Below are 25,946 nucleotides of genomic sequence, written 5' to 3' on the forward strand. Positions count from 1 at the left end.
TTCAAAACAAGAGAGGGCTCCTTGAAGCTCCAGCTGTGTTGGATTTTAGCCCCTCTGGATCCCCAGTTAAGCTGTGCACACAACCTGCCCTCAGCATCCAGGGGATGCCTGCAGCCTTGCCAGTGCCTGCACTGCCTGGCAGAGTGGGGCTGGTGAGCAGCTGAACTAGGTCACACCTGCATGCCCTAACCACTCCTTTTCTGCACTTCTCCTGTGCATTCCTCCCTCAGTCCCCTTCGAGATCACACCAGCTTCCTTTGCTTACCACACTCTTTCCAGCCCTTACCAGCCATCTTTTCCTGGGGCTTCCTTGTCCTACAGTGCCACTGTGGTGGCACTGGGCAGCAGCTGGTCGTTTGGGCCTGAAGCCAGGGCCATTAGTCCTGAGCAGTGAGGAGGAAGATGAGGAACACCAACACCTCTGCCTTCTGCAGAGTATGTAAGCACCAGCCTCACTTCCACGTGTCAGGGATCCGACCCCTCTGTCAGTCACCCTGATCAATCCTCTATTCATCAATAGACAATCTTTTCTATTCACTTGGGCACTCACATTCCAGGGTTTATGTATCTATGAATCCATGACAAATGTAATTAAAAGATTTTATTTTATTAAAAATTGACATATTTATACATTTGTACATTCCACATACTGCTGTGTATGTTCACCAATATTAGCACTAAGTCCAAAAGCCTTAACGGTACAAACTTCCATCTGAAGAAATTTACTGCAGGGGAACTTCAATTTTGAAATCAATCATACATTTACAGAATGTTATTAACTTTTCTCCTTTTTCCTTAAAAAGTAGCAGCACATTTAACTACCAGTGTTCACAAGGCATAAGCCCCAAAGTGTTGTACAGCAAGAGAAAAACTAATTAGCTAATACAGGCAATAGGAAGAGAGCTCACAATGAAAATGTATTAGTTGCTGCCTGTTATGAACAGCAGGATGTTAATAAAACACTTAGAGTCATGCTGAATAGAGACTGCAGCAAACCAGAAAGAGTTATAAAATAAAAAATTACTTCTTGATAGAACTGTGTAAAACAAAATATTTTTAATATCATTCAGGACAGGAGTCCTGTGAAGAACTGATGTTGTTATAAAGACTCAGCAGTCAGGATAATGCTTGTGTGTTTAAAAATGTAATAAAGTTCTCAGAAAACATACACATCCTCCATCCCTAGAACCACCTTTCCACAGTTCACATTAGTAGGGCTTCATGTGGCTGAGTAATAAAGTGACATTTTACTGAAGACAGATCTGCTCAGGAGTCCCCCCCAAGCCTCTCAAGATTTGTACCCATGTCAGTTAAGTGCTAGAAGAGTGACATTAATCAGGTAACAAAGGGTGGAAAGCTTCTGGAGACTGGGAACAAGGGGAGGAAAGAGAGAAGTTCTCATTGTAACCTGGACTCCTGTGCACACCTGAGCTACCTCGGTATGGGCTGCCTGAACAAGTTCACAGGTATCTCTGGTGTGCTCTGTGTAACAACCCTCAAAGGCTCCTTTTCCCCTGGCTTTGACAATATTACAAGAATACTGATCTCAATGTGACAACTTACCCACTTAAACAAAAGAAATGAAGATGTAGCTGAATTCTTTCTCATTAATATACAGCCATGAATCTTATTTTGAGCAGAGTGCCAGATTCTGAGTAATTTTTTTACTAGGATTTTTTCCTCTTATTGACCAAAAGAGAGAAAAATTGCATATGACGACATACACACATAATAGGTAATTTTTATATGAGGGCTGTGGAGATATGAAAGTGTAGAGGAAAGTTTAACAAGTGCTTTTTGTATGTACCATCATCTGTAGCAGTGAATGGCTGAAAAAGAAGTCAGAGCTGCAATTTTTCAGCAACTGGAGGCTACATGTTAGACAAACATGCCTTAATATCTGCAGAGGCATCAGTGTGAGAGACTAATCTCATTTATTATGTAATGAATCATAGATATAATGTCACATTAAAAAAAAAATCTGTACTACTCTTTCGGTTTTGACACATGAAAAATTGGAGGAGGCTCATTGGAAAAAGTGAGGGAGATGACTTTCAAATAATTTAGCAAAGCTAAATTAAGGATAAATATTCTGGCTGAATCTCCACTCTCCAAGGGCAGGTCTTAGACTCCACATTCCCTAGCTGGAGATAAAAAAAATCATATCAAGCTTTAACTCCCAAAAAACATTTGTTTCCAAACTAGAAGAATGGTCAGAGAAATATTCCTCTTTCCTGCCTCTCCTCCTTCACATACGCAGTCAGCAATTAATACCCAAATGTGGTTCCTTCCCTGTTCACTCTTTCTGTGCTGCTGCAGCCATAACTTACCAGAGTAGCAATGCTGGCCCAGGATTTCAGGTACATAAATCAAGAATCACCAAACTGACAGTGCCAAAACAAAAGAAGGATTGAACTCAGGTTCCCCAGAATGAAGCTGGCTTACCCTAGGGGTGTTCAGTTGTCCCACCTAAGGAAATTTGAATGCAGACCTTTCATAAATTTCCTGGTGACAAAGCCCAGAGCACTACACAGCACTCTGATGTGGGCTGACATCTCCTCTGCTTGGGAATATTTCCAGTTGCTCAGGTACTGGACACACACAGGAAGAGCACTGGCCACCTGCCACCTCCCTGCTGAGCTCTTGCTCTGTCTCAGCCTCACATTGCCTTTCTTTGCTTTTTCCTTTTTCTTACCGTGGGATTTCCGCATTAATTCATTCAAATGAGTTCTAGTATAAAATTTAACCAAGCAACAGGTAACAATATATCAATTCTTCCAGTCCACATTTTTAGGGGACTGGGTTTCAAAGAACTAGATGCCCCCAACTTAAATATCAATCACGTTTTTGATTGCAAAAAGCTGGCTTTCATTATTCTGATTTCTGTATTTGTTCTGTATGTACAATTGCTGGTTTTGCTGCATGTTAGCCAAAGTACATATCTGCAAAAAGATACTGACTATTAATAAAGAATTATTTAATCTTTTATAGACATACTTTTTCTTGCAATAGCAACTGAGAACTTTCCTGAGGTCTGGAATGATATGATTTTTATTCCATTGCAGCAGTAGTTCATCATTTCTAAGTGGGTAAAATTACTCTAAGTCATGGAGAGGGGTCTGTTTTAGTACCCCCTTAGTAAACAGAAAAGAAAGAGCATGCTCAGGATGCTAGCAGCAAAAGAATTTCTTAAGAAATGCATGCTAGTGTACACAAAAGGTTTGCAGGGTCTTTGTAAAAATCACTTCCACTCTTATTAGCAAGTATTTTGAGGACAGGGGACAATGAATTTTCTATACCATTACTGCCACTTGTATACACAATGTTCGAAAGCCATGACTACAAGATAGAGACTCTGCTTATACCAGTGCCACAGCAGAATCACTCATGCCAGAACCGAGTCAGAAATGCCCACACTCGACTTCTTCTGAAGTGCCTCTCACTAAATGTGACTTGCATGTCTTAGTACAAAGCACTACAAAATTCCTTACTCGCGCTTTCAAAAATAAATAAAAGTCAGCACAACAGTTATACTTTCCTAGTTTCAAAATCAGGAAGGAGAATGCTTTAAAGCAAAAAACCTTTGAATCTAAGTACTCCATGCCTCAAGTACAGCTCTAGGACCCACAAAACAAGAAAGATGTTGAACTGCTGGAACGAGTCGAGAGTAAGGCTCAGTGATGACCACAGGGCTGGAACACCTCTCCTATGAACACAGGCTGAGAGCTGGGGCAGTTCAGCCTGGAGAGAGGCTCTTGGAAGACCTTATAGCACCTTCCAGAACCCAAAGGGAGAGAGCAAGGGAGCTGAAGAGGGACTTTGTACAGATGCAGTAGTGATAGGGCAAAGGGGAATGGCCTTAAGCTGAAGGAGGGCAAATTTAGATCAGGTATCAGGAAAAAATTCTTTAATGCGAGGGTGGTGAGGCACAGGCACAGGTTGCTCAGGGAAGTTGTGGACAACCCATCCTTGGAAGTGTGCAAGGCCAGGCTGGATGAGGCTTTGAAGAACCTGTTCTAGTGGAAGGTGGGCTGGATTGGCAGGTGGGTTGGAACAAATTATCTTTAAGATCCCTTTCACCCCAAACCATTGCATGTTTCTGTGAGAAGAGATGGATATCTTCTTCCCCTGGATGAGGTCTGGCTGCCCCTTCTTGGAGGCAGCTTCCTAAGCCAGCGTTTCTGTACAAGGAGGCTGCATCAGGACAGCACTGAGGCCCATGGTGTGACTCTGGGGTGTCCTGTGTGGGGCCAGGACATAGACTCCATGACCCTGATGCATCCCTTCCAACTCAGCTTATTCTGTGATTCTAGAAAGACCAAGCAGATACTCCATTTTGCTGAAAGCCTCCACTGATTTGGAATTCTGAAACAGGGAGCAACCATACTAACTCAACTGCATGCAGGTCAGTAAGCCTGGTATTTATTAGAACTTTACAGAATTCAAAGAAATGCTTTCACTTTGCAGTACTTAAGTTTATTTAAAGTTGTCATTTTTTAACCTCTCTTGGGGGAAGCTACATCTTTTAAATCAACTTTAAAACTGTTAAATAGCAATGTGAATACATATGAGGGCAGTTAAGTAAAGGGTTTGTGTTATTTGAAAAATTTTAGTTCACAGAATATTTAGTAGAATATAAAAAACCCAGTACCCCTGTAGTGCACTTTTGTAGATTTCTTACAATTTTATACCTTCTCTCTGTGGTTTTGATTGCACAAAGTCATCCATAAACACTAAAACCTATTTTTGTGGAGTTCCAACCTGCCTAAGTAATATTATAGCAAACACTTAGCACATCATCTGTACATTTATGTTTCAGCTACACCTTAATCCTCCAAAGAAATGCTAGAATGATAAGATCAATTTATTCAACTGTATGTACAGCATATTTGCATATTAATAAATAAAAGTATTAAAGTCAGGGCCTCTTCCCCCATATAAAAGTGACTACAGTCTGTCCAGACAAACTTTCTTCTTCCAAGCTCACCTGTGTGATTGAGGTTATTGGTTTCCACTCAGTACATTATAGTAACTGCAGGAGCAGAAACCTAACAGAACAGTGCTTACATTTTAATTCCATATAGAAGGTGGATGGGAGGGAGGTACTAAAAAGTGCATCAAAAGCCAACATTTTGTAGAGCAGAAAAACTGAAGTTGATAATATGATCCTGTGGAAGATAATCCAGCCCAAAAGAAGACATGCTGCAGCAAGCACTAAAATCAATGCACATTCTGTCTTCATAGTAAGCTGCATGATGCCAATCTTGTCCCATCACTCTTGAAGAATTCCAACTCCAATAAATACCATCTTCCTCTCCACAAATTTATCAACACCACAGTCAGTGCAAAGTGACAATTCTTAAAATGACTGTTTGCTTTCACTCTGTAACATTCATCCTCACTGTGAAGAAAAGGCTCCTTTTCTCTTAAGAGTTTACTCCTATTCACAGAAGAGCCCATATTTGCATCTCTCCATGTGTGGTAGTGAATTTTCTTTTCTATCTACATTCATTTAGAAATCAAAAAGATAAGTAGCAGTATTTTATATTTACTGGAAGTCTTCCCATTAACCCAAAAACTAGCTGTCCACCTTGATTTATACTTAAAGTAGCTGCACTTTTTTCTTTCCAGCCCACTTTCCATGGGGTGTAAGTCATGGGAACTGTGGGAATATTTCAAGTCTGATTGCTGGAGCTGGGAGAGTGATGAGTCACATTGGAATTGAGATGTCTGTTTGCAGCACAGTGCGTGTGGGCCATACTCCCATTGGGGTACCTTACAAACACAGGCTCGCAGAAAGGATTTTGGCACACCTGACACACCTTTTTGTCTGAAAGAAGAATCGGGGCTCCTTTTTGTTTAACCTAAAAGAGAGGGGGGAAAAATTCCAAATGTGAATCTAACAAGAAAGGAAGGGAAATGATGGAGCATAATTGCAACAATACCAAATGGATAAAACAAAAACAATTTTAAGAATCTGCTGTGAACTCTAAGCAACACTGCCCTAGCTAGGAATAGAAGAAAGCTTTGCAACTCAATTTACCATTAACAAAATCTACTAACAAGCTTCAATTAATACTAAATGTTGGATAATTATTTAAATAAATTTTGATAGGTGGTACTGTAAAAAAAATTGAATTGAAAATTCTGACACTACCTCCTAGTGAAAGAAATGCTAGCTCTGACATTTGTTAAAGTTTCTGCAAGAACTTTGTTAATCTGAAAATCCCAGACTCACTTCATATTCATCTCAGAAGCTCACCAAGGTTATTCCTACTTCAAGGCCCCTACTTTCCCTTGTTCTACAGAGAAAACACACAATTAATTTTGAATCTAGTAGTCATGGCAGAAAAACCCCTAATAAATGCCTAAGACATGAAGACAGCTTTTGTACTAATTCTTCAAACTTCTTTTGATTGCTGTATATCAAAGGACTCGACTATAAAGCTATTTTAAATAAAATGCTTTTATTTAAAAACACTCCAGTGGCCTACCTTCTCGTGCTTGTAGATTAAGTTTTCAGCTTGTGCTAACCCAAGTGCCACCTGAGTCATTCTTTTTGTGTGAATGCTTTGTCTCACTGCTCCAGCCAGGAATGGGGAGAGGAGCTGCACTGACCAGCTGTCAGGCACCACCTGCAAAACCAGACCTGCATCGAATTCTGCAGCATGGTTATTCAGGAGATCCACAGCAGCCATGACGAGCGCACAGTCCGAAGTGCCTGGAGTTAAATACACTGACAGCAGCAGATGGAAAAGCCTCCGCCTGTACTGCGAGTCTCTGTTCTCAGAGTTCCACATACAGTACTCTTCAGCAGCATGGAAGTCCTTCAACTCATGGACAAGGATATGCAAAGCCTTCTCGTGTTCTTCTAGTTTCCCATATAAAATTGCACTCTCCATATGAAGGTCTGTGCCCTGGATTTTGTCTGTTAAATGAGAAGCAAGGCAATATTTGCTCAGTGGAGGAGACAACTGCTCCCTCTCCCAGCCAACGCAAGTGTAGAGAAGGCAGATGCTTGTAAGTACAGGAATGCTCAGATGTATGGAAACAACTCTAACAAAAGAGCACCACAAAATATGGGACAAAGAAATTACTAAATAATAGTAACTAATGGTCACTGACACCTTTTCAATTCTAGCAGACACTGCTACCATGTACAATGAACTGTAAGGTGAAGCTGCTATATTTTTAACCTCTGCTTTTCCCAATATAATACAAGGACACAGAATAAACTCCATAAAAGACAATAAAAATCCGAAGGTACTTCCCATTAAGAAAAGGACACTATAAACCCTTAATCCAGTTTAAAGTTTAAGTGTAGCAGTAGGCAGGAAGAATGGCAAGTTCATCTGGCATTTCAAAACAAAGTAGGAAATAATCTAATTACTGTAGAAGTGATAAAGATTTGATGGTCTATGCACGGAAAATACAATGTGCAAAATGCATGGAAATACAGTGTTTTTCCTCACCAAAATGTTTTGGTTATCAGGGAGGAACACACTAGCTTGCATTGATCTCACTTTCATGTAATGTAAGAATTGTCATGTAAGAAATCCTTTATTTTGGAGCATATGGATTTCAAGAGAATAATCCATTTTGCAACTCTTGCCCTGAATATTTGATTAAAAACTGACTAAAAGATGAAAAAGAACAAGAGTTTCACTGACTGTGCCCTATTTGTACAATATCCATCACATAACATTTTGCTGCCTGAAAATGCAAGGAAACATTAAACTTTGGTAAATTATTTTAGTTGCTACTCAGCAATTTTTATTTCTACTTACACTGGATTTTTTCCTCCTGAATTAAAAAAAAAATCACTTCACATCTTTCAATTCAATAACAAGTCATTTCCCTTTCATCCACTATTCAATCATTCTCCAGCCATAATCCTCCATACAAGAGAATATGTAAACACTTGGCTTGCTTAATTGCACTGTATGTTTACATTCCAGTGGATCAAACATTAAAGATAAACCATTATAAGCACTGACCAAGGAAAATATTTAGCTCAACTGCTGCTTGCCTTATACCAACACTAACATATACGTTGCACTTTTCACCTTAAAGATGCTCATATTTTTATTTAACATGAACCCCAGAGTGAGTTTCAGGGTTATGGGTAACAAGTCCTTGGCAATTAGATTCCTTAAAGTTTCACTTCCATTCACTAGAAGCAAGCTGCTTAAAAAATAAAGTTGCAGGTCTCTCATTTGCAAAAGGATGTCATGTCATGTCATGTCATGTCATGTCATGCAAAAGTTCCATGCTCATCATTAAAAAGAAGGTTACTATCAAGAAAATTGTATGCAGATATTTGCACTGGCCAATTGGTATTTTGTCTCTGGTGCAGTGGCAAACATACCATTGGAGCTATGGTCTCCCAAGGACAGCACCAACACTCATGCTTTCTAAATAAACCTGTGTTTGCTAGAAATACAGCCTATCAAACAAACACACTGAGAAACCTTAGATCTTTTAGTTTTCTATCCTTGAAAGGACTATAATTTTGTGTCCAGCTGGAAATCACATACAGCATTTATAACAGATAACATGCAACCTACCTAAAATAAAGCGAATTCTATAAAGATCAGATTTCTGAAGCAGACTGCGAAGTTTCAACAGCAGTTCAGTTGTTTCTGTACAATTATCTGTGGTCACAGATTTTAGCTGAAGTATTGTCTCCAAGTACAAGACAGCTAGATGAGTATGGTACTTTTCTTTCTACAGATGAATAGAACAATGTTAGCTCAGTTTACAAATCTCTTGGCCCCAGCAATAACAGTGATGAATATTTACTTAATTACATAGAAATGTGTTTTAACTTATTTAATTTGAATTAATCAAAAAGTTTTTTGTCCATACAGATAGGTAACTTAATTCAGAGCAGCCTCACAAACTACATTGTAAATACAGGATTCCTCATAATCAGGTATGTTCTTAGACCTTTTCTATTTTTGCAATGAAATCTGACAAAGCCACCAGAGGTAGAAAAGCACTCTGAAGGCACAGTGCTTTTTTGTTATCCACTATCCAATATTCATCAAAATAAGCTGATGATCTGACTGTTTCAAATATTCTCACTAAATCATTCACAATAATCTAGTAATTTTTAAAGACCAAATTGCTTTATAACCCAGCTTTTGCTAGCAGGTAGATTTAATTGTTAAGTATTTTCACAAATATTTTACAAGGCACTGTGTTTAACTCAAAAAGTTTGCTTGGAAATATCCCTGACATCAGAGACAAGTACATTCATCAGTCCTGGTGTAACACACTGCAACACCAATAAGGGTAAACCATGGATCTGATGTGCATTTGAAGAATGTGAATTAGTGCACTGACCATTAGCTCTGCAGAGTTCTTTCACTGTTCATTTCCTTGCTTTATTTCCAGATTAAAGAACTTCTGTGCTTAAAATGTCTCATATCTAAACACAACATTTGGCTGCTTTTATAGGGTGCTAAAGCCCCCAAAAGTGTAATACACTGTCACTTAGGACTTGTGAATGCATCTTTTGAGCATTCAAAATCAACAGTGGTTTGGAATTCTAGTGAGGGGTGCATGGTTTAATTTGATTGTTAATTGCTCAAATCTCTCTAGAAAGACAGAATAAAACATTCTCCCTTGTAAAACACTGAATCAGCAATTTTAATATATTGCTGCCACAGTGCAGTAGGATCAACCTGTTGCTGATCATTTTTTGTGATCTTACCAGAAGAAGACTTGAGCCTCATCAAATGAGTGAAATAGAAAAGTATGCAATAACCAGATGTAACCCCTTAAGTCTGAGGGAACATAGCAAAAAAATTGCTTATCACAAGCACTGAAAAATTCAAAACAATGAAGGTATCCACTCCTCATCTTCTACTTTAATCTTAAAAACACTCCTAGCCTACTCTGAGTACACCTGAAAGGCTTCATATTAAGCCTATTTCTTCCAAACATTGCCTATTTTCAGCCTTGTTGATCATTAGCTGCATTCTAATCCTATGCCTACTTTTAGCATTCTCACAGAACTCACCTGTATTTTTCTTTCCAGTACTAGATGTTCTAGATATTTGACACGTGCTTTAGGATATTTGTTAAGGCAACTGATGATATCATCTGGATTAATGTTGTTTTTTTCCTGTTCTTCCAAAGGCCTTTTAGTGAAAATCTGTACACCAACCTAGAAAGAGTTTATTGCATTTAGGATCTCAATGGGAACTTTTTTATTAACTAAATATTTAAAATGAAAAAGGAATAGCACTATTGTTAATACATTATTCAGCAAGATAAACACAAAACCTTGCTCAACATCACATGATTACACTGCCCTGTGCTTATCTTGATCTCACTCACTCCTATCTGCATACCTCAATTTGTAGTGAATACACTGTCCAGCCTATAAACCTTGGCTTGGGCACAACTTCCACAAAAAGTACTGAATGGATTTGCACAACAGAACAAGAGACTTCAGCCTTTGCAGCAGGATAGCTCAAATTAGAGACCAGAATGTTCTAATCCTTTTCACATGTGATGATATAGACAGAGCAAGACACTTCTGTAATTACCAAACCAAAAGCTTAGGAATCTGCCACTGCACAAATAGCTGTTCTTAAATTAATATAAATCAGGCAGTGACAAGTTCCAACAGCACAGACTGTCTCATACAGCACCAAACATCACACTTTTTTTTTTTGGTAGATTTAGTTAATTCTTCTAGCAATGAAATCTTGTCTTGAATGGAGGCTATTTATTCCATGTCCTGGTGTACACAGATATGACCCATTCTCTTTAAAATAAGAGGCAGCAGCAACAGCTGATCTGCCAGGTGATTTATTTATTTATTTCAAGATTTGAAAATTGTCTTGCTCAATATAAAAAAGACAAGACATGCTGTATTTTCCATGCCTTAAACTTTGTTTTCACAATAAAAAGAGGCAATTATCACTAGCACTTACTAATAGAGGGACTTGGATGAATTGAGAAACCTGGAAGTTTTCTTCTGATGATCACTATTTAACTGGCATTAAATATTCTGCACAAGGTCCAATCAGCTACCAAGAAAAACCAACACTAAGGAAAACACAAACACCACTGCAGGAAAAAACTGATATTCTGTTAAAAGCATATCAATCACAAACCTCTTCATTTTTTTGTAAAATCCATTCAGAATACTTCCACACTAGCTCTTGGTCCGGGCAGAATGTAAGGAAGTCTACTATGTAGTCATAGAGATCCGAACGTGTAGAATCTTGAATGTCTCCATCAACTATTTTCACCCACAACTGCAATAAAAACACACATAATCAAGTGCTTAAAACATGTACCAGCTGTTCCAGTTCAAAATTTATGTTAGCTATTAAAAGACTTAGTCCAAGACTTGTGGAATTAGAAAGAGTTGACAAGAACATCAATTGCAAGGAACATCTCATCACTCACTTTTGCCATCACACCCTTCTCTTGCATCTGCCATATTCACCCAATTCAGACCCCACATCATGTGGGGTGATACATTATTATTGGAATTAAAATGTGCTACACCTAGCAGACCAGTTTACTAATAAACCTTGTTTTTTGCAGCATCAAAATTCTTCCAAGATTTCTTGCACATGACAGATGTGTTTTTGTTGCCCTTACCTGTTTTCTTTTCAGACCATTCTTACTATTTATATAACTGACCTGAATGCATTTGCTTGGATTACTGTGTTTACTGTGCTCAAAAAAAGCTGCAAAATAGGGGAAACTTAATATACTGGATATGGTCTGAGACACATCAAGAACTTTCTAATTTCTCTAGATGGAGTTTTTCAGACAGGAAGAACAGAATTATTTAATCTGCAGTGCACAGGCCACTGCTAGTATTAGTGACATCAGATGGAAGGTCCCCAAAGGGATTACTAACCATCTGAAACACACAGATCTCACAGAATGTGTTCACTCTTCATCACTAGGTAAGGAAATAAACCCTCAGTTGCTGTCGATGTCTGCCATGAGAATACAATGCTGTTTTGCTATGTATACAGATCAATCAGCACAGGGCATGCTGCTAGAGTCCCATAAACATATTTTAAAGTGATAGCTTGATTATTCTAGCACTTTTGTCCATCTTTTCGGAGTATAAACATATGTTCTGGTATGTACAGTTTTGCTTTAAAAGATCATACAAGTACCTAAGTAGCTGTCAACTTCAGTAAGCTCTTCAGACTTTTCACATCTAACATTTTAATTTATTCAAGGAAGTCTTAGCAGAAGTTTCAAGTTTCTTATAAACACACATCACAACTTTTCAAACAGCTAAATTAAGACGTCAGACTTTTATCTCACAGCTAAAACGGTATTTTGGAATGGTTTTCAGGTGACACTAAAAGCTTTATTCTAACCTGAAGTGCTGCAGCATCCTGACCATTGTAGTGATACAGGAGACCAAGTGCAAAATACCTGTAAAGAAACAGAAGATAACATTAAAATTGCTAGAACTTTCCCTCTAATTTCATTATGGATGATTAGCACAGAGTACAACAAATAATGGCTTACAATGACATGTACATGGCCTTGTCTACACTTCAACAAGTCTCTCTAGGCTGTTTTTATGAATCAAAGAAGAGAAGTTCTGCCCTAAAAGCGTGTCTCCATCATTCCTGTCCCCAAGACATTTTGAAGTTACCAGATCCAACTTACACCAAGTATGTACCCAATGCCATTCTGTCAACTTTATGTACAGACATTACACACACCTCCAAGGAACTAGTCCTCCAATAGTTCATCAGCTGTCATTAAATCATATTTTATTGCATGTTTATTTAAAACTCTGTTTTACTATCAGAAACCTTTTTCTTTACTGTGTCATGGAGTCAGATCAGGCAAAGAAGAGCTTTGTACAGTACAACTACAGAGTGGTTTTTGTGTACTCTAAGAAAAATACAGCCAAGTTCTTTAATGGCTGTCTCACAGAACAACATTCTAACATTAATTCAATTCACACTTGCAAAAGTATGCCATGCAAACCACACTTACCAAAAGGTTTTAACAAAAGCACCTGAAATAAATGAAATCACCCCAAATATAATCACAATAAAGATTCTTCCTCACCACTATAGCTGCTACTATTGCACCAGACAGTTTAAAGCTAAAGAAATTAAAACCAAAATAGACAAACTACATAAGGCTGGAGCTTGTATTTTACACATTTTCTATCTAATGTTTCCTGCTTAATAATTAATTCTCTGCCTGCTGGCATTTCTGGTTTTGAAGTCATTTGCAGTCATCTTAACGAACCTCTTTTTGGTCAATCAGTGGAACATAGAAAGCTTGCAATTCAGAAGTAAGAGCTCTTTCCCTGAACAAGCAACTACAATTTTAAAGCCACTAACTGGTTAAAAGCTTCTACCTAAAGTAGTGCATGCTTTAAAGCATCTTTTCATTCTGTCTGTGTATAACTACTGCAGCCATTCCACTCTTTCATTATCTCAAGGGCAAACATTTAACTTTTTTCTCCCAAACTTGTACCAGTTCTTTATTTTTGTGTTGGATACAGAAACTTTCATGTAGAACTCTGCATTTACCAGGATAAGACAATGCATTTCCTTTAGATTGTCAAGTAATAGCTTTTCACCAATATTTTTAAATGCTAACAATGTCAATTCAGACTGAATTGTCTTTTGGACAAGTGTAAGGACAGGAACTACAAGTACTCAAATATATTGTTTGATAAGCCAAGAGCATCTAAGGCAATTTTCCCTCTGGTCTAGAAGGTGCAATAATAAAAAAATCCACTTACTTTTTGTGTTTTTCCAGCCAGGCAGCACTATCTGTTAAAAGACAGAAGTTCTCTGAAACTAGGAGATCCAGCAGGCTTTCATGATTTGCCTCTGCATAGAGTTTGAGTAAAGCAGTGTCAATATCCTCCTTATAGCCATTTGCAACCTCAGTGCTGCGGACTTCATTCAAGTAACTCATGAGGAATCGTTTGCATTTTGTCATCTTCTCCTGGTCCCCTTGGGTCAGCTGGTTCAGGTCCGCGTACTCGTGCAGAGGGGGATGAGACCGGATAAATGAAGAGGAAGTAGGCAACAGGAAGGGGTACAGAGAGATCAGCTCCCGGACATCAAGCTGGCCGCTTCTGCAATTACAGTGTCAAACTAGATGAAGCAAAAAGAAAGAAAAAGTATACATAGGCACAAAAAAATGTGTGCTCACATATGCTTAGTCAGGACACTAGCACGTAGGCAGTTTCTGAAATCTTTTTTGCTATATCTTTAGGGGAGGGGCAGTGTGAGTTTGCTTTCTGGAGGGGCCCCCTTTGGAGGTTTTCTCCCAAATCTGCCCTAAACCAGGACAAAAATGCCCTAGGGTAACGTTATGAGGCTTGTATCCCCAGTTGTCTGTTCTGTTTATGCTGGATATTATGTTCTGTGCCTTCAAGACTGGCTCTGAAAAGCAAATTTTTGTTTTGTTATCAGCCTGCTTATTCCCCCACAGTCGGGGCAGTACATAGTGCTGCTTTTGCTTTTTGCTCTTGCTTTTGCTCCTTCTTTTGCTTGTTAGTTTAGCTAGGCAGTCTGAATTTTCTTCTTCCTCCTCTAGACATTGAAAGCTCTGAGAATTCAGAGACTGGCCAGCCTTTTGCTTTTAAGCTTCCACAACTGTTCTCTGGCATATACAAAAATCAGCTGAACAGTAGTCCTAGGACTGCCCTAGACTTCATCCATACATTATGGCAGCTAGCCTTCTGTTGGCAACAACAATAAAAATAAAAAAAAAGTAAAAAAAAAAAAAAGTGAACCCTTTCAGGCAAGGCACAAAGACTGTGTCAGTCTAATTCTGGAGACAACAGCAACTTCCTGTAAAAAACTAAAGCTTTCAGAACATGTGTATGCATGATGAAAACATTTTCCCCAACCCTGAAAAGCACCAGATTCCTCACTTGGCTCTCTTCTTACAGAGGTTCTACCACAGATACTAATTATGCATCCATTTAACCAATAAGTCTGTTGTACAGGCAGAGGCCTTGTGTGTACATCTATGGGGGCTCCTCTAGAGTGGCTTTTCCACTTCAGGTGTGAAGGACACCCTACACTTTCATTGAGCAGCGAGTTGTAACATAGATATGCCACAAAACCATTTTTCTTTCAGCCTAGATTGAAATTCTTCAAGCTTTTAAAGAATGCATGTTGTGACAGAAGAATTTTTTTCTCCCCACATGGCAAACAATCCCTAATTTTCACAGCTAGAGTGAACCCTCTTTCCAGGTCTTGCTTTAGAAGAACAGCAAGCAAATATCCTGATGCTTTAAAATAATATATCCTGATATTATAAAATATCAGAATATTTTATAATATTTTATTTCACTGTCATAGTTTTTATTCAGAATTCACTTTTAAATATTAACATTACTGAAGTGCAGGAAATATTGTTGCTGAGGAAAAAAAATCTAAATTAACTTGACAGTTCTCTAAAAGAAGCCCTGTTTAGTTACTTTGTTGCAAAAACTTTTTAAAAACAATTTTTATCTACCTGGTGATCAGCCAACTCAAAGACTTTCTCTTCACAACTTTGATTGGAATGAATTCCAAAAAGAAACAAATGATAACACAGAATTAGAAAAGCAGCAGATTTCTACAGGCAATAAAGTGTGAAAGATCATCATAAACAGGCTCATCCCTTCACTACAGGCATGCCCTGCATCGTTCACTTCTTGCCAGAGACACAATTCCAAAACCATCCAGGAAATATGAACTAGTAGGAGCCATCACCACAACAATCCCCATTTAGAAGTTTCTTTTCAAGTTAATACAGTCCCTTGGCTACAAAAATCTATACCAGAAGAAGGAAATTCTGGGATAAAGCTGCAACAGCAAATTTAACAGCAGCATCCTCTCTTCTAGAACCTAGTGACTGCAAAGCACAGGAGTAGTAACATAGACAATAGAGAAGAACCACAACAGACAAAATTGGGAAGCCTTCCTGTGAAGAGAACAGCAGGTTTTCCCAATTGCTATAGAGAACTCCTATTGCCTAAAGCCCAGCTCCACACTAGAAAGACCCACCTCTAACAGAGGGTAAAAGCATTCAGGTCTACTTCACAGATTTCTGCAGTTGAAATTTCTTTTAATCCTTCTTGTGGGATTTGGCTTTGAAATTCTTAGATCTATGTTATGATAAGAGGCAAAATAACCCAGAAATAGCAAGTTCTGTCAGTAGCATGACCTGATGGTTCCAAGAATATTTGAGTTTTCAGTAGGAACTTATCACAGTAACCTAACTGCAATTTTAGCTACTGCAACTACTCTGAAATTTCAAGTCCTGAGATTAAATATATTATATGAGATGCATTACACTAGAAAATTAATCCTATTTAAAGAAAGAGATTTTTCTTTTCCCCTCCAATCCAAATGAATCTTCCCTGATTTGTTTTAGAACAAAAGTCAACCCATAATTTTAATAACATCCACAGGCTGCTCAAAATTTGTGCAGAAAAAAAGGAGTCTTAATAAATCTGGAGAAATTAAAATATAAACATCAATTCCCTTGCTAGCTATGCTTGCTATGTCAAGTATTTGGAGATGGCCCTAAGCTTGAGTTGGAGACTATGATCATTGAAATAGATGATGTTAAAAAATGTTTTATTTAATATGCCACTTTTAATAAGTTTCAAAACATTTTTCAACTTCTACAGTAGTTTCTGAGTCCTTTCATCTTACCACCCAAGTTTTCCTACATAAGGAAGTAGTCATCTACCTTACCTCTGACTTCACAGATTCTGGCCTCAATGATGATATCTGTTTCCAAAAGGAGAATCCACTTTAAACTTTGGCTAGCCCAGAGCCTGGGTTGTGAATCACCTGTGGTTCTCTCAGCAGGTCTGACTTAAGTTTAGCTGTACAGTTTTGTTCTCCCCACAGCAGTGGCAAGCAGCCTCCTTTAGAGCACTACATTATCCACCAGCTTCTTCAGAAAAATTCCAAATACTACACAATGACCCCACCTGCACAAATGGCTAACATTCAGCTCAAGGCTTATGGCCTCTGGGATTTGTGGATGTCTTGTGGATCTTTCCATCACATCTGGACAAAACTCTTTTAGAGCAGTTACAAAGGATCTCATCTCTTTTTCAAAACACATCTGAGCCTTCAGCTTCTAGCATTTCAGGCTCAGCAAAAACACAGATCACACAGTAGAAAACAAACTCTAGAGACATCAGAGACATCAGTGTTGTGAGGTAACTTCCCTTTGAGCAATTCTGTATTAATTCTCTTTGGGCTTCATATATATATAAACAATGTAACAAGAAGAATCTACAAGTTTTCAGGAAATTTAGACCTTAATTCAGACCCTTATATCTACAGGTATCAGAGATGCCAAAGAAGCCTACAGTGGTAACTGTTTTGCCTAAATCCCACTGGCTGCATTGGAAGCTTATATTCTTGAATCACATTTAAGATGCAAAACCTTCACATCATTCCTACTTTTTATTTCTCCAGGTACAAGTACCAGCAATTTTTTTAACCTTTTCAGTGTAGGAGGACTTATACCTAAATTCTCTCTATAGGCTTTCCAAGGTGAGAAATACTGTGCAAAAAGTGAACATTTTTATTTGTTAAAAAGAGTAAAGTTTAGAAAAATTCCAGTATCCAGTGGGTCAGAAGGCAAGCAATACCTAACCAGTAAACACTGAAGAGAACTGGTTTCCCTATGACAGCTACCAAACCTGGTAGCTGTAAGGCATGGAAAATTCAGCAAATGACCTCCTATAAAGCACTGTTTGGTATAACCCTAATGATAGCAACATGAAATAGCATAACTATAAATCACAACTGCATAACACAATCACAATTCTGTTATTGCTTATAACAGAATTGGTCAGACCAAAGAAGCCCTACTGTTACTTCTCACTCAGTTTTAAGGCTAATGAATCTAGCTGAAGAAAATTAACCTCCTCATGTTTGAACTATGAATTTAAGCACAAGATAGAACTGTTTCTTGACAAGGTTATCCAAGAATAGTAATAATGCAAGAAAAGGAAGACCTTTAATCCTGTATAACTCGCCCTGCTAAGCTGTAACTGTCAGGTATTTTCCAAGTAGCGAGACAATCTCACTTCATATTTAGCCAGAAGCAGGCCCACATATCACACCAAGATCTCTGAGGTACTGCTGCTACCCTGTTTCACTGCTTAACACCCTCTGTTCCTCAGATAGGTACCAAGTTCCCTTTGACATTAAGACTGAAGTGATTTCTAAGACAAGGTTGAAACATCTGCAGAGCAACGCACTGGGATGGGAGGAAGCTTCACAGACTGCCTCTTAGACTCCCACTATCTTTCCCATTTTGCCTGTGAGCATCAGTAAGTTTAAAATGAACAAGATTGATTGAGACTGTATCAGGGCACATGCAGCTGTTACTCTAACTCAGTGTGCCCACCAGGGCTGAAAATCAAGGAACCTGATTACCATAGCAAGCTTTTTCAGAGTCACCAAAATACTCTGCTTAGCTTATGTATGGCTGGACAGAAGAAAAGCACAGAAACTTTTTCTGGCTTTCTTCCCTGAACAGACATCAGCAATTCATTCATCAGCAGAACTGTTGTTCTGCTTTGGAGTTGCAGCTTTTAGAGGAAGAGAACACCCTGGGATGTTGCCTGAGCTGCAAAAGTTGTGGCTGGACAGCACATTTTCTCATGAAGCATGTTTGTTTCTACAGAGGAGCTCCCATAATTCTATTAATTAAAGCTTATTTGTCAGATGGTCTGATAGTTGGATGGAGAATGCTTAAACAATCCTGGCTCCTTCCACAAGGTGGTAGAACCCCTCACAGGAAACATTTCCCTCATTTCACTGCTCTTAAAATATTCTTAATTACGCATCACTTGTACTTCTGCTTCAGATACACAACCCAGAGGTCAGATACACAAGTGTCTGAAAGATAAGGGTGGAGAAAGACTGCAAGTTTCTCACTAAGGACAACAGTTACTAGGTGACACAGGAAGTGGTTGTGGCCAGAACAAATTGTCTCTAAATGCTGTTCAGGCCTTTTCTGTCATTCCCTCATCTTCACTCAGCGTACACTGCTCATCCAAGCTCAGTGTCTCTCACCATACTGGTGAGCAGGAAGCAAAATAGCAAAGTCTCTCACCAATAGCAACATTCCTCAAAGCTTTACTTTCCTCAATGCATTTCCATAAATCCAAGGACAACTTTTTTCCTACACTGTAAATATGCTTACGGTATACTGAAAATTGTCTAACCTTAATCCTATTCCATAGATTCTAAACTGATTTAAAGTGAATTTCAGCAGATAACAAGGAGAGTTATTTTATGTGGTCAGCATGCATTCCACTAACTACAGACACAGAATGAGACATGGCCAGCAGAAATGAAATTATCAGGTAGAATAAAGATAACAAGCAGCATTTTCTGAATGAAAGTGGAATATCAAGGTCAATTTATAAACAAGTGACTGCTGAAATGGCTAAATTGGCAAGGTTAGTACACACTTCAAGAACAAATGTGTCTTCTGGAAAAGGTCTAGCAGAAGAAGTGCTAACGTAAATTCAGTACCAACATCCTCATAAAAAATAGTGCAACTGTGTCAATAATATTTAAATTGCAACTAATGTTTAAGTTATACCTTTTGTTAAAAGAATTAAAAAAAGAAAAGAACAAAGCAATGTTCATGCTGTAAATCACAGCACAGATTCGGTGATAAAGCCTTGACCTTCATGGGCATGAGGTAAAAAAATCTCCATACATACAAATATATATTCAAATGTACTCCATACTCAAATTCTTAGTGTTACTATGTGTTAGCATCCCAAAATAAATCTGTTGCATTAACTCTTCAGCTAAAAAGGTTTTTCAATGTTACTCTGCTCTTAACCCCAACAAAACCATTTTATTACAGTGAACTCACATCTACATCAAAAAACATTCAAGCAACTAAGTTTTTCAAAACAAGAACACTAACTCCTTATTTAAAGAAGGTAAATGATTAAATTTCTTGTCACACAATTACCTGAAGAGTTCTTTTGCTTCAAGGAACTGAAGCTGTGCAAACTGTATAAAACCTGCTTGCTGCAGGATGCGTTTGTACATTACCTATAAAAAAGAAGGAGGGGGGAAAAAAGGTTTATTATATTTGTATTTATGTAGTGCTAGTTACTACTGCAATAGCTACCTGCCAAAAAACACCAAACAAATGATCTTCAGCCACACCTGACAAGTCACAAGCAAAATAAACCTTGATCCTCTATATTTTAAATTATGTACCTGGGCAGCCCCAGACTCATTTCCTACATAAATGTGTGTGAACACAACACTGCTCATGAGTACTTACTAAAAGCAAAGTCAACAAACAGCAAGTTTAAGTTTTCTTGTTCAAATAATGACTTAACTGACATCACACTGACTTGCTTCAAGTTTTTTCTTGAGTTAATTTGAAACATAAAAGCCAATGGTTATCTCTGAAGACCCCCACGATTCAGTAAGAGCAAAAAATAAAGATGGGCCCACTTAACCACACACAGCCACTTTCTTCCTGTCTCATCAATCTGCTGCAAAACTGCTGGCAATTCTTATATTTTCATCCCCAGCTGATGGCCATATTTTTGACTTTCTGCCAGTTTCCCTACTTTGATTTTTTTTTTTAAATAAAAATTCTTCCAAAACAGCACAACCTATCTAATATATACATTACACAATGTACCATAAACATATGTTAAAGACCAAGTAAACCATAATATAGAAAGTTATTTGTCATCAAACTTCACTGTTAAGGTCACACCTAGACAAAAAAGTGTTTAAATGAAGCTCAGTAGAAAGAGAACACAAAAACTACTTTAAATGATAGGTAGTTTTAAATCTGAATGGTCAACCAACTACCAATTACAAGATTAAATTAAATCCTTGTGCTCAGAATATTTCCAACAGCAAAAGAGAAGTACTAAAAGCAAGGAACCTAAACTGTGCTCTGCAGAGCATTCCCATTTGTGACAAAACTGGTACTTTGGCAAATACACCCAGCTACCTTCTCATGTCCTCAGTTTTTCCCTTCAATTTGCTCATGAATACACAGCTTTCTAATGTTTCACACTGTACATGAAGGCTGGTACTAATACCAGACTTAAAAAAACATGTTCAATAAAAATACCCAGAGAAACTACAGTACAATAGGAATGTAGTCCAGGAAGGAATAGCTGAAGAGCACCAAGCCTCAAGTACAGTGGACTGATACTCTGATGATTTTTCACCTTGATTAAAGGTTATGGATTTACCAGCAAAAAAGCTTGGCTTTAGTCCACTTATTTTGTGCATGCTTTACTAATGGTTTGTCTAATGGAAACATTTAATCTCTGTTGTTAGCAAGTCTCTAAAATGCTTTGTAAGGATGTGGGCCTTTTCTTACCTCCCCAGTGTATAGGAGAAAAGGGGAAACAGAGAGTAATGTTATCAGGCACCGTTTTTCAGACAAATATAACAATATAAAATTAAACAAACAATACTTCATGACATCTTTATATTATCTAATGCTTTACACTCGATGTAATGATTAAAATAGAGTTAACTAAAGCTAAAAGAGAATTTAATTAGCTACAAAGTAAAACTTCTTTAGGGAATTGACTCACAAAATATCCAGAATATTTTGGATTTCTGACAGTGTTATTACACCACTACACAGTAATCTGTGAACTGATGAATACCTACCTGGTCACCTTCCTAATGACACTGCTCAAGGATTAAATTCTGCAAATATTTGCAACTCCTGGCAGCACAAAAATGTTAAAATCCAGCCTGACTTTCCAGCAAAAGACTTCTCACCCCACTGACTAGTATCAAAAGTAGATAGGCTGGCATTTTCCGCCCCACAAAGCCTGTTTTCAATTTTTGCAAGAGAGATCACTAAAATGTACATATTTAGTTGATTATGATTTTGTAATAAAGTCTGAAATAATTTCACTGAAAGCACTGCTTTAATTGCAGAGCTTAGTCTGTACAGCATCTTTTTAACAGAAAGTGGAAAAGAGTTCATTGATAGTGTAACTATAGGCTGAAGGAACCAGTTTTAAATTTGAACTGATAAAATGATATTCACTTTCATTTAAATGTTGACATATCTTCAATTCTCAACTAAAGACAGGCAACAAAAATTGTAGAATATCTACAGACACTTTCTGAACTTTTTTAAGATGCAATGATGAGATGGGCAGTATCCAGGTAGATTTTTAACTGACAATATAAACACTAGATATTAAGCTGTCCTGGGATAGAGATTATGGAGAAAAACAGAACAGATTATGGAAAATCCAATATTCCCTTACTCACAGATTTTTAAGAACAGGCTAGACCTACATGTCAAACACACACAGTTAAATTCTGTTTATGACAGGAAAAAAACCTTCAGTTCTTCCAGATCTGTTTGTCAGATCTAGAACTGGCTTCTTTTAAAAAGGTACTAAGCCACACCCAGTCAAAATTCTTCAGAAATTATAAAGGACTAAAAAATGTATTGAACCACCATAGGACTTGCAATTCTTTAGGCAAATTCTGCACTGTTGACTGAAGCTACTTTTGACCACTAGCTACAAAAACATTACATAAGTTTTGTATTCATTCATATCTGAAAAAGCAATAGGAAAAAGAAAGATGACTGCTGAAGCTGTGATTGCTTTAGTGAAGTTTTAATTCCCTCAACTGCTAAAAAATTCCCTTCTAAAATGGTCAGAATGACCAATTACATTGTCCAAAGGAATTTTTCTAGAAAGCCACTTTGTCTTTTGGTCAGATTTGGATGCAGTTAATATGTTTTTTTAAACTAAAAAGAATTAGGAAGGAAAAAAGAAAAAAAAAAAAAAAAAGAGAGAGATACCTATGCAAGATGTGTGTCAATCTAACCAAGGTCTTCACTACCATCAACCATGATTTCTGCAAATGTCAGCTGTCCTGAAAAATTAATAAGTAGTATTCAGTTATTTCATGGTAGCATGGTAGAAAGGCCTTTGTATTCTATCAAAAATTATATCCATCTCCTTGGAGCACTATTGCTTAGCATTTTTTACCTAGTAGGAATTCCTGATGCTCAAAAACAAAGAAATTTTCATGTTACGGCAGAGCTAAATTTGCAGTCTGGGGGAAACACAAGTCAAATAACAGGTTAGAGCTTCTAAGAAGACCTGCAACTTTTCAATAACTAAATACTGACTGTACAAATCATTCTGAGAGTACAGCACTTCACTGCTGGTATTCCAACACCACTCTGTATTACCAGCATATATAGATAAATGTTTATGCTGTTATACAGAGGGAGAGCATGCACCCATGTATGCATGCAGTGACAAAGTACTGAACTGTAGGGAAAAACCCCTATGTCCTCAAAATCTGCCCTGCAGTGCCCTGGTTCAAGGAACACCTAAGAAGGCATCAGCCATTGAAAACTGCATCATGTGACAAAGGGCACACTGTACTTCATGAACCACACAATAATAATCACAATCATGTATGGATAGATTATAGTGGCTGGATCAAATGCCAACCCTATGCACTCCATCCTACTGCTAGTACAAAATGGCAAAACAATGCCTTTGAAGTGTGAGCTGCTCAGGATTCAGTAATGCTTGCAAACAGATACCAGAAGATACCTATTAGAAAATACCAATTTTCTAATAGATATGACAGCTATCTGAGGATAGCTCTCAAAAAGGAGTTAGAAATGAGTGACTATATGGTCAGTTAAAGTATATCAAAGAAATGCTGCAAAAACATATGTAAGGTGTGCAATTTGGTTGAGATCCATCAAACTTACATTACACAAGACTACAGCAAAGAAAGACTGATGTGCCCATAACAAACCTGTAATGACAGTATCAGGTATAGAGTCCCCTTGGAAAGCAAACTCAACATGTTACATTTCCAGCTATAGACAAGCTCTGAAAAACTGAAGTAAGGTCTCAACAATGAGGCCAAGCTGAGTCACTTTAGTAGGAATCAGTGGGAAACTCCATCAATTCAAGAATTTGATAATTGGTTAATATCAATTTGCAAATATACTCCAGAAATAGAACAGCTATTTTGCTTGCAAGAACTGTTTTCTGGTTTTCAGCTGTAGCATTGAGTTAAAATAGTGAATACCCTTAAAAGCACACTAAGTTTGAAAGAACTTACAATATTCTAGGAAACTAATTTCAGGAAGACTAACCCTGCACACTTAAGATATTTGTGAAAAGAAAGTAACATATTTTAAAGGCTGAAAAATTCTTAATGCAAGAAAACTGAAGAGAAATGAGATTCTACATAATGTATTTTAGATAATGAATTGTAGTTCATCCAGTGGCAAAACACAGAAAGTCATTCCCACACTAAACCTACATGAACTGTAAAGAAATAATTGGAAAATCATAGATCATCACACATAGAAGACATTGATTACATTATGTATCCTACCCTCACAGAGAGATTTTTGTTTGCTTCTTTAAACAGATTAGAAGTGAAAAGTAGGAAGTGAAGATGCAAAGCAAAACATGCTGGAAACTGAACTCTGTAGCTGCCTAAATACTATCAAGCTTCAAGTACTTTCAGGTAGTTGGACCTTCACAAAAGGATGGGAATACTTTTCTCGATGAGCTTTTTAGTTCCAGCCGTCTCCCAGCTGCTCATTTAAGAGAGGAGTTAAGGATCAAAATGAAAGCTGATATAAGTTTCATTTAATGATTGCCTTTTGGGCCTTGACTGAAACTGAAAAGGAATTAGAAGCTTCTTGAAATTTAAAAAACAAAAAAGATCCTGACAGCCAGAATAGTTTTGAACCACTGCAATTCTGTATCTTCCAGAGTCATGTACACCTTTCTAAACAAACCAAAAGTAACACAACTGTTTTAATGGCAACAAAATGCTCCAAAGTATATTAAAAAAAGGAAAACCACAGATTTTCTGCAGGTTACAGATCAAATTTTGCTTTTACAATAGGAAAGAAACGAAGTCAAATATTCATTCACCTACTCCATGAGTAGAGATGTCATGCTGCTTTTTACAAGTCTCTAAATAGGAGAAAATACAGTAGAATATGAGTGGCAATATAAATCAGGGGTAGAAGGGAATGAGTACAAATCTTTAATCAACACTGTAATCAAAGAGTTTAACAAACTGTGCCACACAAAAACATTTAAATCTGAGTTACACAGCAGTACAAGTACTACTGGTAAGAGCTTGGAAGTAAGATGCATTTGCTTAAGATTTCTCATCACCTAACTTTGAAGTTAAGTGTTACAGTGGAGTTTAGGATATGGTGAGAATCTTTGATAAAAAAAGTAAAATTTCAAAATTCTAATTTGAAATAAAGAATACATTTTTAAACAGCAATAGCAAATAATAACTGAATCTAGTACCAAGGAAGCATTCATTGGATTTTCTGCCACTAGATTTCTGGTTTTGCTTTGTTTTCAATTCTCTCAAGTTACACAGTTAAAAAAATTCAACAAAACCCCAAAAGAACAACAGCATTCAACCCTGCCAAAGTTACAGCTTCTACAAGTACAAAACAATTTAGCAGAATGCCTGTTTCCTCAGGCTGAAATCATAACAGGTATTACAACTTCTCTACAACATAAATTCCTCCCACATATTCTCCAATCACTTGACCAATGGAATACATGTCCCTACTGTGAAATTTCTGTTTTCAGGAAAATTAAAGGAAGGACAAACCTGAAATTTCTCTTTTGGAATATTCCTTCGAGCTCCTTTTGCTAGAACAAGGGCTTCTTCCACTCTGTGGCTAGCTAAAAGATCCTGAATCTGTTTTTCCAAAGGTAGTGGCACCAAGATATACACACCCTTGTTAGTAGCAACAATCACCTTTCCTGGACAGAACAAACAGATATATTCAATTTGCAGCATCTACAGGAAAAAGCAATTTCAGAAATAACCTTTAAAATACACATAAATAAATATTTAAGTCATAAGAACTTAAAC

At 37.5% G+C, this 25,946-nt stretch overlaps 1 protein-coding gene across 3 annotated transcripts in view; it reads right to left on the reverse strand.

The window, feature by feature from the left end:
* Positions 1–586: 586 nt before the first annotated feature.
* The window catches only part of TGFBRAP1 (transforming growth factor beta receptor associated protein 1), a 36,765-nt gene continuing 11,405 nt past the window's right edge, over positions 587–25,946 (reverse strand). For all 3 annotated transcript variants that reach the window (XM_050972023.1, XM_009085427.3, XM_050972028.1), the window contains exons 4-12: positions 25,680–25,834; positions 20,002–20,084; positions 13,769–14,110; positions 12,372–12,429; positions 11,133–11,276; positions 10,028–10,174; positions 8,568–8,727; positions 6,495–6,928; positions 587–5,864 (exon numbers count right to left, since the gene is read on the reverse strand). In XM_050972023.1, coding sequence (XP_050827980.1) covers positions 5,676–5,864; positions 6,495–6,928; positions 8,568–8,727; positions 10,028–10,174; positions 11,133–11,276; positions 12,372–12,429; positions 13,769–14,110; positions 20,002–20,084; positions 25,680–25,834 — 1,712 coding nt within the window. In that variant the 3' untranslated portion in view covers positions 587–5,675. The remainder of the gene's footprint in view (positions 5,865–6,494; positions 6,929–8,567; positions 8,728–10,027; positions 10,175–11,132; positions 11,277–12,371; positions 12,430–13,768; positions 14,111–20,001; positions 20,085–25,679; positions 25,835–25,946) is intronic.

This window comes from Serinus canaria, chromosome 1 (assembly GCF_022539315.1).
Source record: "Serinus canaria isolate serCan28SL12 chromosome 1, serCan2020, whole genome shotgun sequence".
NCBI lineage: Eukaryota > Metazoa > Chordata > Aves > Passeriformes > Fringillidae > Serinus > Serinus canaria.